The sequence below is a fragment of the Pelobates fuscus genome, chromosome 9 (assembly GCF_036172605.1).
Source record: "Pelobates fuscus isolate aPelFus1 chromosome 9, aPelFus1.pri, whole genome shotgun sequence".
NCBI classification, from domain to species: domain Eukaryota; kingdom Metazoa; phylum Chordata; class Amphibia; order Anura; family Pelobatidae; genus Pelobates; species Pelobates fuscus.
Window position 1 is genome coordinate 142,487,579 of NC_086325.1, and position 13,706 is coordinate 142,501,284.

The 13,706-nt window shown below is 41.8% G+C and overlaps 1 protein-coding gene across 1 annotated transcript; it reads right to left on the reverse strand.

The window, feature by feature from the left end:
* Positions 1 to 445: 445 nt before the first annotated feature.
* Positions 446 to 12,314, reverse strand: LOC134573687 (DNA damage-regulated autophagy modulator protein 1-like). Its single transcript, XM_063433469.1, has 8 exons — positions 12,187 to 12,314; positions 11,684 to 11,751; positions 7,415 to 7,560; positions 3,352 to 3,529; positions 2,997 to 3,046; positions 1,369 to 1,452; positions 677 to 862; positions 446 to 552 (listed from the first exon to the last, which is right to left on the reverse strand). The coding sequence occupies exons 1-7, from the start codon at positions 12,312 to 12,314 to the stop codon at positions 776 to 778; spliced, it is 741 nt and encodes a 246-aa protein (XP_063289539.1). The 3' UTR covers positions 446 to 552; positions 677 to 775.
* Between the last annotated feature and the right edge of the window lie 1,392 nt (positions 12,315 to 13,706).

The window sequence follows — 13,706 nt, forward strand, 5'->3', positions numbered from 1 at the left end:
AAATGTTTAAAAAATATCTAGTAAACACTGTGTAGGAACAATGAAGTGTGGAGATGATTAGGAGCTCAGTTTAGAGCTTATTGTAAGATAGTGGTGGCGCGACAGGATGGGTAGGTCCTAGGGGGCGTGGCCAGTGATGTAACTTGCGTTCACTGGTGACACCTATAAAGGTCTGTGCAATCCAATAAGAAGGGCACAGGCCTGTCCACTGCAAGTGCACGTTAGCCTGGTATCAACACACGCTCACCTGACTGACAGCCTCCAGGCCCGCCGCACACACAAGGCCTTTCAGCAGCACTCTCTGCATGGTCTTGGTTCCCGCAACCCAATGTCAATGTATTTAATGAATCGTTAGTACTGTAAACACATAGTTAAATCATGAGTGAGATATGCAACAAAAACACAGCTTGATCATCAAATATACATTTACTTTACTTACCTGGAGAGAAACGCCTCTGGATAGTCTTAGACAGCTGTTGAACAATGCTCACTCTCTGTTCTTCCCTAGTGTTCCCAGGAGCAGGATGCGATGGTTCAGAAATTGCCCCAGGACTGTCAGAATATATTAGGGAGAAATATAATATCAGGTGCCCACACAAATTGCTAAATAAAATACAGTGCAATCCAATGGATGTCAAACTACTAAAAACAAAACAATTAGATTTAGAAAATCTACCTCAGGCAGTCAGGGCAGTTGAAACTTAATGTAATGCCAAATGGATCTTGCGGTACCAACTTCGGCAATGTTTAGCGTCATGTCACGTCGATGTTATCTTTATGGAAGGTCTTCCGGGTCTTGGATTTTCTGTCTCAAGACAATCCAGTTCTCCTTCCAGTTGTCTGGCCTTCTGAACGTTAATTGCTGTTTTCAGAAAAAGAAATCTAAGGTGAATCTTATCATAGACTTCGTTTTTAAAATGTATATTTGAAAACCAAACGTATTTTCATTATATTTAATAAATTGAAATTAGGTTTATATACATGTTAATTGCTATAATGCTGGAAACCTTGTATTCAAATATTGGAACCCTCTCTCCTACAGTGCTTTAAATGAATACTGGCCCTCTTTTCTTGAGATAGATAAATAAGTTTTGATTAGAAATAAACATGTGACAAACTTTAAGTGTATGTGATGGTTCACCGTAGATGCGTAGTTTATACCCGCTATCAAATGAAACTGTAGGGTTGTGATTTTCGTTGCCATGTATTTTGCAAATCACCACAAGATTTAGAATGCAGGGTACTTTTAAAATGCTAATAATGCTTAAAGAGTAATAACTGGAAAAATAAATAAACTATTACAGTATTAAAACTAGGAGAGGAGATAAGTTAAATGTTTTCTTCTAAGATTTTTATCTATATACAAACCTGAAACTCTGGAAAGAAAGTCAGCATGAAGCCCAACAATCCAAATGTGGACAGCCACTCAAATAATGCTGTGATGAAATAAATCTAGAAGAGAGGATGCAAGACATGTAGGATGTTGTTATACTGTAATTAAATGTTTATATTTGCTAAACATGCTTATCTTTTCCACTGTTTCTGGACTTGCCGTCAAGCTCAGGCTTTCTGTACTACCGTCGACAAATTTATCACTCCTTACCTACTCTTACAATTTCCACTGACACCAGAAATTGGAATGTTTCATATTCTACCAGCCACTGTTGATCACCATTCACGCTCAACACATTTGGCAGCGGTGGCTGGGAAAACTTTACTCCAAGTCTGGGAACAACCCACCCCCCATCCTTCTCTTTATTTAAATATAAATTGTTTGTCGCTTTCGAAATTGACAAGTTCGGTATGTTAGAAAATAAAAATGTAATTGCCAAAAAATCCTACAGTGCTGGAAAACTTGTATCCAAACATTGGACCACTCTCACCTACAGTACTTAAACTCCTCCTTAGAGCAGACCTCATGGTTCATGCAACAATGAATACTGGCACGTCCGCTCCTTTCTCGAGTTATACATATATATGTATATCTGCAGTATACCAATGTCTATCCTCTTCCTTCCACTTCTAATCCATAGCAGTTTTTGTTTAGTGTTTGTTTGGTTTTTATGTTATTTTGAATCCTAATTTGATGTTTTGAGTTGTTGATACATTTACTTGTATCTTTGGCCAGAATGACTCATCTGTTTATTGATTTTTCTTTGCATAATTTATTGTGGGCCTGTGAGCAAGATTTGTTTTGGTTTTACTTCGTTCCTCCTGAAGTTTTCTTATGGCCGTTATATTCAATAAAAAATTGTGCAGAACTGTGCTATTTCTTACATTATGAGCAGTACATAATTTGCAATGTGTTTAAACAAATGGAGGAATATTTTTTAAGTTTGAGAAACAATTTCCCGTGAGACTAACAGGTCAGTAAAGGGGATTTATGCATAGAGGGATTCAGAACCGTCTTAAAACATCCTCGGTTACTAAATCTTTTCCATTAAAGTTTTTTGCTCCTTACTGATCAAGTAATGGGTGTGTCTATCTGATTTACTTGTGCCAAATTCTATAAAATTATCACTGTGCTGCTTCCCCATAAGAATGTTAATAAAAATTGGCTCAAATTAGTGTTACAGTTTTTTTCCTGTGGTGTGCATTTCTTACTTCAAAGATTCAATAAAAGCAATAACCTTTAAATGGAGGTCCTAACGCACTCAGACAGACACTTCAAAATGCTTTGTGCTATTATATGTGCATTTTTCCTGCCAAGGTATATCTTTGGTAAATCATGCATACTTTTGTATTCAGAAATGATGCTACTTTTGAAGCATCTGTTTGATTGCATTTTGCATTTGAACATCCATATAAACTGATGTGAAAATGACAACAAGCTAGACAGCCGCATTAAGGAAGGCTATGAGAAGAGCTCTTTCGAAATGCTCATGTATGGGATGAAATGCCTGGGAAATTTTGCATTGCATGGAAGCGCTGGGTTTTTCTTTCTGGGTGCCCACTAGGTCTGTCTAACCAGGAAATTTAATGACATGAAAACTTACTGTTGGGTTACCATAGCCTTTCACCTGAAGATGGATCGTGCACACAGCAACTGTTAACATATTATATTAAGGAAAATGTATAATAGATTAATTAGGTCAAAATTGCAGACTTGGGAAATAAGCCTTCCTCAAAAGGAAGACAGAGCAGGGTGACATTCCGTGAAATACTGGAAGTGGTCCATTGTTGACAAATCTGCTTTCAGTGTGAGCTAAGTTTCTTAATAAGCGATTGCACTACCTGCTTGTGGTTCCCATTATGTCCTGCATATTATTAGGGTATTTTTTAGAACCAGGGCCGGTGCCAGGATTTTTGACTACACATCCTAGTGCAATATAAGATCATTTAAAAGGATACAAGGCAGCAAGAAAATCAGTGTAATCGAAGCCAGTCCAATTCTGATGTTACACACGGTTTTGCTGTTCCATCGAGGACTAGCTCTGTAGGTGATTACTGCCAGAGATATTATGTAGATCTCCCCAAACAGATATGCACCTCCTCCTCCAATAGCATGTACGAGTCCGTATTGATTTGACTGGAATAAAAAAATCATCTAGTCAGCATCACAGTGCACCTTACTGGTGCTGCAAATAGCATCTTAAAAATAAAAGTATTGCGAGTCATTTGGAAATTGTGTGTATCGGTAGTTCACCTTCAGGTATAATTTTAGTACATATATGAATTCTAGGATGGTATTGCAGGGTTGGTACACAATGAGGTGCAAATGGTATCCCTATTTGTAGTCTTTACTGGTGTGCCATAAAATAAAACATTTTCTAAATTTTCAAGGACTAAGGGATCCTGGGTAGAAATGTAAGCTTATTGTTGATGACTGTTTGAAGTGAACCTGTTACCACTCCAAACCCTCACCTTCCTAAAGGGACTCTCCAGTGCCAGGAAAACAAACCGTTTTCCTGGCACTGCAGGTCCCCTCTCCCTCCCACCTCCCATCCCAGGTTGCTGAGGGGGTTAAAACCCCTTCAGTGACTTAACCGTATCCACAGTCAGGCTCCGCCAACTCTCTCTGCTGACATCGGCGGGGGAGACCTAATGCACATGCGCGGCAATTGCTGCTCGCGCACGGCAACGGCCGCGCGCACAGTACACTGCCCCATAGGAAAGCATTATTCAATGCTTTCCTATGGGCATTCCGGTAACACTGGAGGTCCTCATGTATTGCGTGAGGACATCCAGCATCTCTTAAAACACTAAAAGTGTCTTAAGAACCCAGAAGCTCCTCTAGTGGCTGTCTCATAGACAGCCACTAGAGGAGGACTTAACCGTGTTAGGCAATTAGTGCAGTTTATGGAAAACTGCACTAATTACACTTGCAGGGTTAAGGGTAGTGGGAGTTGGCACCCAGACCACTCCAATGGGCAGGAGAGGTCTGGGTGCCTGGAGTGTCCCTTTAACCCCTTAAGGACCAAACTTCTGGAATAAAAGGGAATCATGACATGTCACACATGTCAGGTGTCCTTAAGGGGTTAAAGGGACACTATAGTCACCAGAACAACTACAGCTTAATGTAGTTGTTCTGATGTCTATAGGATGTCCCTGCAGGCTTTTGTTTTAAACACTGCCTTTTCGGAGAAAAAAAAACAGTGTTTACATTGCAAACACCTCTAGTGGCAACTCCTCAGACATCGACTAGAGGTGCTTCTTGATTCGGCATTCAGCATCTCCACAATTCAATGCATCTCTATGAGGAGATGCTGATTGGCCAGGGCTGCACCCGCCCCGCCCCACCTCCTTGGCTGAGATCATCACAATGGACGATCTCAGCCAATCCAATGCTTTCCTATGGAACTTTTGATGATGTCAGCCAAGGAGGCAGATCTGGGACGGAGCCAGCTCCAATAGACCAACACGGCACTAGAAATAAGGTAAGATTTTAGTTATTTAGGGGGGGTATATATTGATTTTTAACACTATAGGGTCAGGAATACATATTTGTGGTTCCTGACCCTATAGTTTTCCTTTAATAAATTTATCCAGAACAAATTATGAATAGTTAGACAGCCTTGTAACTAAAGGCAAATCAAGATAAACAATAAAAAAATGTAGTAAAAGTTAAAATTAATAAATGTAATTATGCACTATAAAGTGTACAATTGCATGTAAAATAAACTGATTTGGGGGCGGGGCCGGACCGCCGACGGGATCAGACATGCTTGGTCTGAGCTCCCGCCTTGGGACCGGGAAAACGGCGCTAACTGGAGGTAAAACCTTCAGAAACATCCGCAACGACACTCACCCTGACCCCCAGACTCTGAGGTACAAGGGGATACCCTCCACGAGGTGCTCCGTGACCCGATGACGGCCCGAGGCGTGAGGAGCTTGAGCCGGGACGAGACGGCCGCTCTCCCGGGTCTCCGGCCGGTGTCCGGCGCCCCCCCCCCCCCCCTCTGGACCGGGGGGGTCATCCCGGTCCGTAAGGGAACCAAGCAGCTCGCCAAACCAGGCTCCAGTACTCACCCGAACGCGAGGTGACCACCGCATGGCGCTTCTCAAGATGGCCGCTATGACAGCCTGCACCAGGGCTAGGCTGGCGGACTGCGCCGAGCAAATAAAGACGGGACCCAGCGGTGGCACATACAGCCAGACGGCGCAAGTAAAAACCGGAGCGTTACAGGGCTGACAACACCTGCCAATTGCCGTGCGAGCAGAGAAGGCCGTACATGTCCAAGGGTGCGAGGTGGCATTATTGAATGTAGCTGTGAATCATTACCTCTCACACATCGTCCTATCCCAGGTTAATGCAATCCTGACCAAAGGATACCCACTGCCATTGCTGGATCACGTGCAGCTCACCGACGTTGTCCTGTCAGAAGGAAAACGGTAGGCAGCTCAGCTAGACAACATGAGCAGGACGGGTCCGAATCACAGCAGAGGCCGGACAGGCAGCTGCTTCAAGACACAGGAAAGCGGTACTCACCTGCAGCACCTGGCAACCTAGCCTCCAGAAGGGGCATCGGCTGACCCAGAGACTCTAAGCCAAGCGACCTACCCTGGGACTTACAACCCACGCAGAGAGTCACTGGAGCAAACCTCCCTACGCCGACAGCATCACTATACCCTGAGAGACTATCACGGGTCAAAAGGCAGGAATTATAATGTTAGCAACATTATTAACCGATAAATACCCAGCGACACAAATGATTTAGCTAATCTGTTTTAGCTGCCAGATAAGCCTGTTGCCACATACGTGTCACTGCTTGATATGCTTAGTAGGGCTAGCACTTACTCAGTTTCCACGCATGCTACCATCCCTTAGCAATGATACTTACCTGCTATTAGACCCTCCAGGCTTAAAAGGTTTTCATTAGTTTTCAGCTTGTATTACTGCTCTACTTCCCGGTTTAGAGTTACCCAGGCTAGCCATGCTGTCAGAACACACACCACATTAAGTTACAACATAGTTACTCACATTCGACCCACCATGTTATGCATGCTAATGTTGCTGTTTGACACCCTGGTGACTTACAACTAGATGTACATACCAATCTTGTTTATTCACATATAAAAACAAAATGTGCCAATACTAAATGCCATTTATGTGAAATACCATGTTTTCATAGGCTTGTATTATGCTGTTGTGGCATCGTCAGCTTGTATGTTATCTCGTGCACAATAAAAATAAAGAATTAAAAAAAAAATAAAAAAAAAATAAACTGATTTTATCCATGCTTGAAATACTTGTAGGGAAACTGTCATACAAAATGAACAAATATTAATAAAACATTCAAAATGAGTGCATTATAAAGTGTATTTATTTTCAAAAGGCATTGCTATGTGTCTTATGGCCCGTAATGTAAATTCACTTGCTATTAATACGCACAAGTTCCTTGTTCTACATTCAGCATGTGAAATGTTTCTCACAGTTTCTCTAAAAGCCTAGCTTTTCTTTTTAATTTCCCCATTGTGTACCTGTGACTTTAGGAGTGAATGCACTTAAGAAGCCTTTTGCCATTGTGTAATTATAAATCTAAACAACTCAAAGGGGTGACAAAATGGCAGTCAACGTCAGAGCAATGAAAGCATGGAGATGTACCGGTCTTGTCGACCTCTCCCCCCCCCCCTTTTCCCCCTTTTTTATTCTGTACCCCCCACCCCCTTCCTTTTGTTTGTATGAAAATAAAAACTCTAAATGTGGAAAAAAAACTTGTAGAACAAATTAGTTAGACATGTTACATAGTTACAATATTGACTTTTCAATTAAATTATAAAACATGTGATGATGTGCTTATAGGAAGATTGAATGGTGCGAGCTAAACCCATCCCTCACCGTGGGAAAACTACATTACTGATTATTCTCAACCAGCCTAAAGGGGTGTCCAGGTGAGCTGTTACCAAATCAGGTGGAAGTTTTTTCAGATGTCAACAATGGACATAGTAGGCTTTTTCCCCAAATGTTACTCACCGGTACAATGCCAGCAATTTCAAACCCAATGCACCATAAACACCCGGTGATGAAGGAAGCCTTTGCACAGCATGGTGATATATTAAAATCGCTCATTTGGCTTTTCAGCTGCATGAATCTGTATATTGCTCCCGCTGTCACTATTCCTAAAAAATAAAATGAATGAATTAATAAGCTTTGTAAACCAGCACTCGGACAGAACATTTTACAAAAAAGCACACTCCATCAAAGTATGTTGTCCAAATCCATATTGGCAATACATTGGGTGAGGGGCTTGGCCGGTGTCTGTGAGACCCTTGTTATGTGTCACAGTGCATAACCAGGAAAACGGACTCTGGTGATTATGGTGCTGAGACTGTATTTTTTTTAATTTATTTATTAGCAGACCCTTAGTTTGCAGAAGCCATACCTTCCCACATTTGCTTGGCACACAAACAAAAATGAAAAATTGCATTAGAAAGCAACAGCCAAACATTTCTTGACTCCTAAATGTAACACATTTAACAGATGAGAAAAATAGATTCTGACCAGTTGACTGCTCTTTTACAGGGGTTATGACGCTTGGGAGAAGAAAGATTTGGTCCTTTATATGAAAGAAGTGTGATGCCCCTGCAATTCAAAGGTCAGCATTTATAACCTCTGGGAATCTTGGCTTTCAAGTCCTGCCTAGAGAAGTCTGGTTAATCATTCATAATTAGACAGTTCATCCTCTAACACCTGCTTGTTTGTCTCCTCACATTTTAGTTTATTATCCTAGGGCTGGGCCCGACTGTCACGCCGGCCGCACACGATCGAGGGAGCTCCAGCTCGTGGCCTCCTAAAACGAGCAATAATCCTGTACTTCAACCCCATCGACAACGCTACTTGCCTTAACAGTATTCCTGCACTGAGTGGGGTTACTCTTGCAGTCTCTTTACTGTCTTTAGATGTTTACGCTACCAAGCGGCTGTGTGTTGTATGCCCCAAGAGTCTGAGGGAGTGGAGAGGTGGTCGATCTCTAGTATTGTGCTGTGCAGTTGCTTGGTGCACCGTTTCCCCCTCCTTTGTACCGGTGGGTGTGATCCCAGTCTACCTCTTGGTGGCTCCTCTCCTGTGCTAAGGGCATGCGGTATACCTGCCGAGACAGCGATGAAAAACAAGTGCGCAAGATGGCAGATGACGCTTGCTCCTCCGGCCCTCATGGAGGGAACAATGATGTCCTGCAGTGACTAGGCTGAATTTTTTAAGCTTTCTGGGACAAGTTGAGAGCACACCTAAGACCCCTAGCACCTTGGGAAGAGACTATCGCTAAAAGCTCAAAAGATTGTGACCTTGCAGACGGTTGATGCGGCCTATCATAATTGTACCAGAGTGGTGCGACGACACTATCAGACAACTACTCTTGGACTGGCGGTAGATGACCCCTCGGAACACTGCAGAGTTCTCAGCCTGTACCACAAGCTATACTGGGTTTCAAAGCCATGTAGAAGAATCTGGAGGAACCCACCAAGTCTACCTGACTACCACCCTGTGACCATATACTTACCCTCATGTGGGCAACTCGACTTGACACCGGGACTACAGTGGTGGAAATATGTATGGCGCCGGGGGGTATACTTTGACTACGGAGTTGTGCTGTTGTGCTCTCTTTTTCTGGTATAGTGTTCCAGCATTACACATAAAGTTATTATACACTATGTGTGAATTTTTACTTTGAGTTTCTTCTACGTGGGACTCATGGTTAGCTTGCCTAAGGCGCCTCCTGTAGGTTATTTTTTGTTTTCAGCTGTTCTACGTACATACTGCATGTTATACTTTATATGCAAAGTGTGTTTTATCTGGTCTTTAATTTTTCATATTTCTCTAAAAGTGTAGTAGCATTCCTATCATGTTGTGTTTTAACTTTCAAATTCTGTTTGATTTATTTGTCTTTGCCAACACGTTATATGCTTGTATGTAACTCCCTGCACCCAAAATAAAGAATGTGAGGAAAAAAAAAAAGTTTATTATACAAACCCTGGTTTTCACAAGTAGAAAAAGTATCCAACACAGTTTAGATGTTCAAAGTACATTCACTTGTCAATATGCATTATGTGGTTGCTTTTGGCATCTTTTATTTGATTTCACAATTTCATATACAAGAAATGAGGATTCCTTTGTACACTATTTTTGACAGTTATTGTATCAAATATCCCTTTTCTATAAATGTCTGCAATTTCTTTCAGTTATGGAAGGTTTTTTATCAATACTTTGATTTATAGTAAGGAATATATATTGTAATTGTAAATATGTCAACATGGGCTCTAAAAGTGAAACTAGAGGGGGGCGGGGCCTGACCGCAGAGCGGAGCAGACAAGTTACTTCAGCTCCCGCATCTGACCACACATTGCGCTGATTTTCGCTGAGCAGAGGCTGTGACCCACTTTAATTTGGCTGCTCGGCGATCTGGGATACCAAGACCTACACGATGATATCACACAAGTGGATTTTCGCACCGGTTCGGACTGCTCAGACACTGCGGCCTACAAGCGCGGCAGAACACCAGGGCCTTTCCGTGGCGCCCATGCAGGGAAAGACCCGGCCTCAACGAGCTCCCGAGTCTGTGGCACGCAGATGCAGACCCTACATGAGGCCTGTGGAGAGGCTAACAAGGCAGTCCGTGAACTGTGTCCACGCATATGACCGAGTGTAGTGCCTGGACTGACACCTAAAGAAAATCAAGCCACTATTGCCGAGTATTATTTAACCCACATAAGCGGACTTTGACTTTCAAAGCTCCATGCACGCTAAACGTTAAATATCCAGTGACCCCTCTAAATGCCTCAGCTACTACACATTTCTTTATTTTAGCTGTAAATAAGTTTGTTCTGATTTTTCTTTTGGAGTCCCCACAACCGCAGTTGCCATGTAGATAGCGATATATGTATGTATGTGTGTGCTAAGGTGCATATCAGCCTGTTGATTTAAGCTAATACTGTTAACTTTTGCATAGTTAAGCATGATTCACTAACCCACTGCTCCAGTTAGGTTTTAAGCTGGCACCTGCCTTGTGTTTGCTAAGTGGGACAGATGCCAGATTACTGTTTCAGCTAGCTCATATACTCCTATCTCATCACAATTGCCATTACTGCACGCTTTACTTGATCTGCCCTTCTGCACCCATGCTGGTGATGTTGCCACCAATCTTATGCTACCACTGTTTTTAAAACTACATGTTTATATATGGCCACATCCTACATTATGTCAAGGCAACCCAGGGGTCACCTCCGCTAGTAACATTACACAGGCAGCATTGACCAGCTTTCTGTAAGACAAATATTTAATGTATGCACGCCAAGTTTAAACCCTAGCAGCGCACTATGCCGAACTTGTTTTATGAATGTGTATTATTGTCTACGCTAACAGTTCAAGCATGCCACTCTCTACCACACTGTGCCTAGTCTGACCTAAACTGCGTAACTCTTATGTAACACAGTCTTCCCTCACACATATACTATATTTCGCTACTGCGACACATCAGTTAAGTCTAGATTGTTCATAAAACAAAAAACAATTTGCAACTACTCATGCCACTGTCTTGCCTGTATGAATCTATACATGCTGTAGTGGCGTTTGATGATGCTTTGTACCTACCTGCACATCAAAAAAAAAAAAATGTAAAAAAAAAAAGAAAAGAAAGTGAAACCAAACATACTGTAAAATATTTAAAAATCACGTTTTCAGAATGTATGTCTGTTTTTCACGTTTTCATAGTTTTTTTTAAATAAACCTTTAAAACTCCCCCCCCCCGCCAAAATATCTAAATATTTCAAAATATATGTAATATCGAAAAAATATATCAAAGGTTTTTAAAAGTTCAAACTTTTACACTAATTATTTAAAAAGTTTACGCAAACATATTAAATCATTTTAAAAAAACGTATGCAAAATATTAAATAGAGCTGAAATCGGGCATTTCTATTCTACAAGGAAATCTAAACTATAGTTTTGCAGTGAACCTGTAGGTATCTGTTGATTAGGGGAATGGGAGGATAGAATGTATAGTCTACCTCTATGTATAGAGATAGGCAAACTGTAGGTGCGTTATAAATATTAATGTATATGTATGGTGCAAAGGGTCTTATTTACAGTAGAAATCTCTACTTCATTCAATGTATTACGTCAAAGCCATGAATGTTGCAAGATAGTTACTTAGCACAAATAATATACAAGTTAATAATATACAGTATATGTATAAAAAAAAAAAAAAAAAAACAACAACTGACACTTGGCAGTAGTGGTGACACTTACCCAATATGGTGGAAATGGTAATAACCACAGCATGGATAATGATCTGTGGTTTGAAATTACCGAGATAGCTGGAAGAAAAGATAAAATTATGCTTTCAGTATGAAGGATACATTTTTTGAATAGATTATTGCAAATGTATATCTGACATGTGAAATATTTCTTATAAATAGTGTGTATTTATCACAAATACAGTATGTAGTTTTCCTGGAAAGTTTTCTACAATTATAAAACGAAGCCAAGCACATTTGTGCTGCCATTGTTACTTTACTATAAAATTATAATTATGGGCAAGTTATTGAAAGTCACCCAACATGATACAATGGTGAATACGTGAAAGCAGATGTGATGCCATTGTATTTAAAAGCATAAGTGCACACGTGGAAATATATTTCTGACTTTGAAATCTATATGTGCCGTTCAAAGTGTAGGGTTTGTTTAGAAAGGTTTTCCAAAGCTGTGCATTGACACTCAGTGTGTATTCTAAAAACAGCGACAATGCTTACCTTATTGTCGGCAGAATATGCTTAGGGTCTTGGTGTAAAACCTCATATATCACTAAACTAGTGACGAGACCTGAAATTGTCCAGATCGCAAGAATGAATGGCAGTATTGCTAATCCTTCACATGCCATCTTCAGTACATCAGACTACAAATCACAGTCAGGATCTTCAATAATCTCCAAAATGAGTGCAGTCTGCAACAGAAGTGTCACTAGGAATAATGTAGTGTGTATGTATACCTGAGCATACAAAGTGTCACAGTCTGTGATGTCATGACTATGTTTGTGATGTCATTGATTTCTGACTGAATACTTTTTTTTTTTTTTTTATTCAATTCTTTATTTATAATCAGATCATGGACGATACACCACTTTTGATATTTCCTTCAACAAAATCCGCTTTTCAAAAAAAGTAAAGAAAGTTAGATAACATAAGTGAGTGAACTGATTAATAAAGGAATACATAGTTTAGAGTAAAAAAGAAGAAAATACATTTGCTGTGTGTTTGAGAGTAGAACCATTATGCCTAGTGGTATGTGAGGTTTCATGAGTTTTGGTATGTTTCCCAATGGGAGCCATATTTTTCTTAGTAAAGAAATAATATTTCTCACTTGTGCTGTTCGTTTATACATTAAAATATTATCTTTAATCTGTAAGAGTACCATCTCTATGATAGGCAGTTCTGTGCTTAACCATGTTTGAGCAAATGAGACAGAAGTGTGAGAGCAGTGGAACACATAACCGAGGACAGCAAGTGGCAAGACAGCGAGTGTAAGGAACTGTTCCATACTATTCCCCAGAGCCGGAAATAGTGTGGACGTGTCAGAAATGGCCCATGTTAGTAGGCGAGGTTTCTCCTGAAAAGTGTGAGCAGTGTTTAAAATTCTATATATTTTGAATTAAAGATTTGTGCAGAGAGCACTAATGTAGCCCCATGTAGCTAGAGCGCAGCTAAGCGGAAAAAGGCCTTGACAGGGGTTAGGAGGCGGGCTTAGGAGGAAGTAAGCAAGGGTTGGATTATGGGTAAGTAGGATTGGCTATTTAAATGAGCAGCCATTTTAGGTGAGTCCTTCTAACTTTCTACCCGGTTGAGTTTGTGTTCACCTCGGTGTGCGCGGACTTTGCTCGGTTGGATTTTCTTTGTCTCCTCTGCAGGACCAATGGACGACGTGGAGCGATTGCTGGAGGGGATCAGGTCGGCAGCACGGCATCAGGGTGTGGACTGGCTACGGGCACAGCTCGGCCCTGCCCTGGCGGAGGCGGCGGATCGGGACGGCGATGGCGGGAGACCGGTCAGGGCCCGGAGGCCCCCGAGGAGGCTGAGCCCGGGCACGGGGCCCGGTGAAGTTGTCCCAGGTAGCAGTGGGGTTCCGGTTGCGACCGGCAGCAGGCCCGGGAGCCGCGTGGTCGAGGCCTTGCCTCCCCGCGTGCGGACGGAGCCTCGGACGAGCACTCGGAGGCAGAAGGATGTCGTGGACGGGGGCGCTGCTGCTGTCGTGTCGGACGTGGCCGGGCGGCCCCCTG

Excerpts from the sequence above, each read along its gene's own strand:
- LOC134573687 (XM_063433469.1), bottom strand. The coding sequence starts at position 12,314 with ATGGCATGTGAAGGATTAGCAATACTGCCATTCATTCTTGCGATCTGG. Across the intron at positions 3,530-7,414 it reads AAATTGCTGGCATTGTACCG|TCAAATCAATACGGACTCGT; the intron begins GTGAGTAACATT and ends TTTTTATTCCAG. Across the intron at positions 1,453-2,996 it reads AAGGCTATGGTAACCCAACA|ATTTATTTCATCACAGCATT; the intron begins GTAAGTTTTCAT and ends CCTCTCTTCTAG.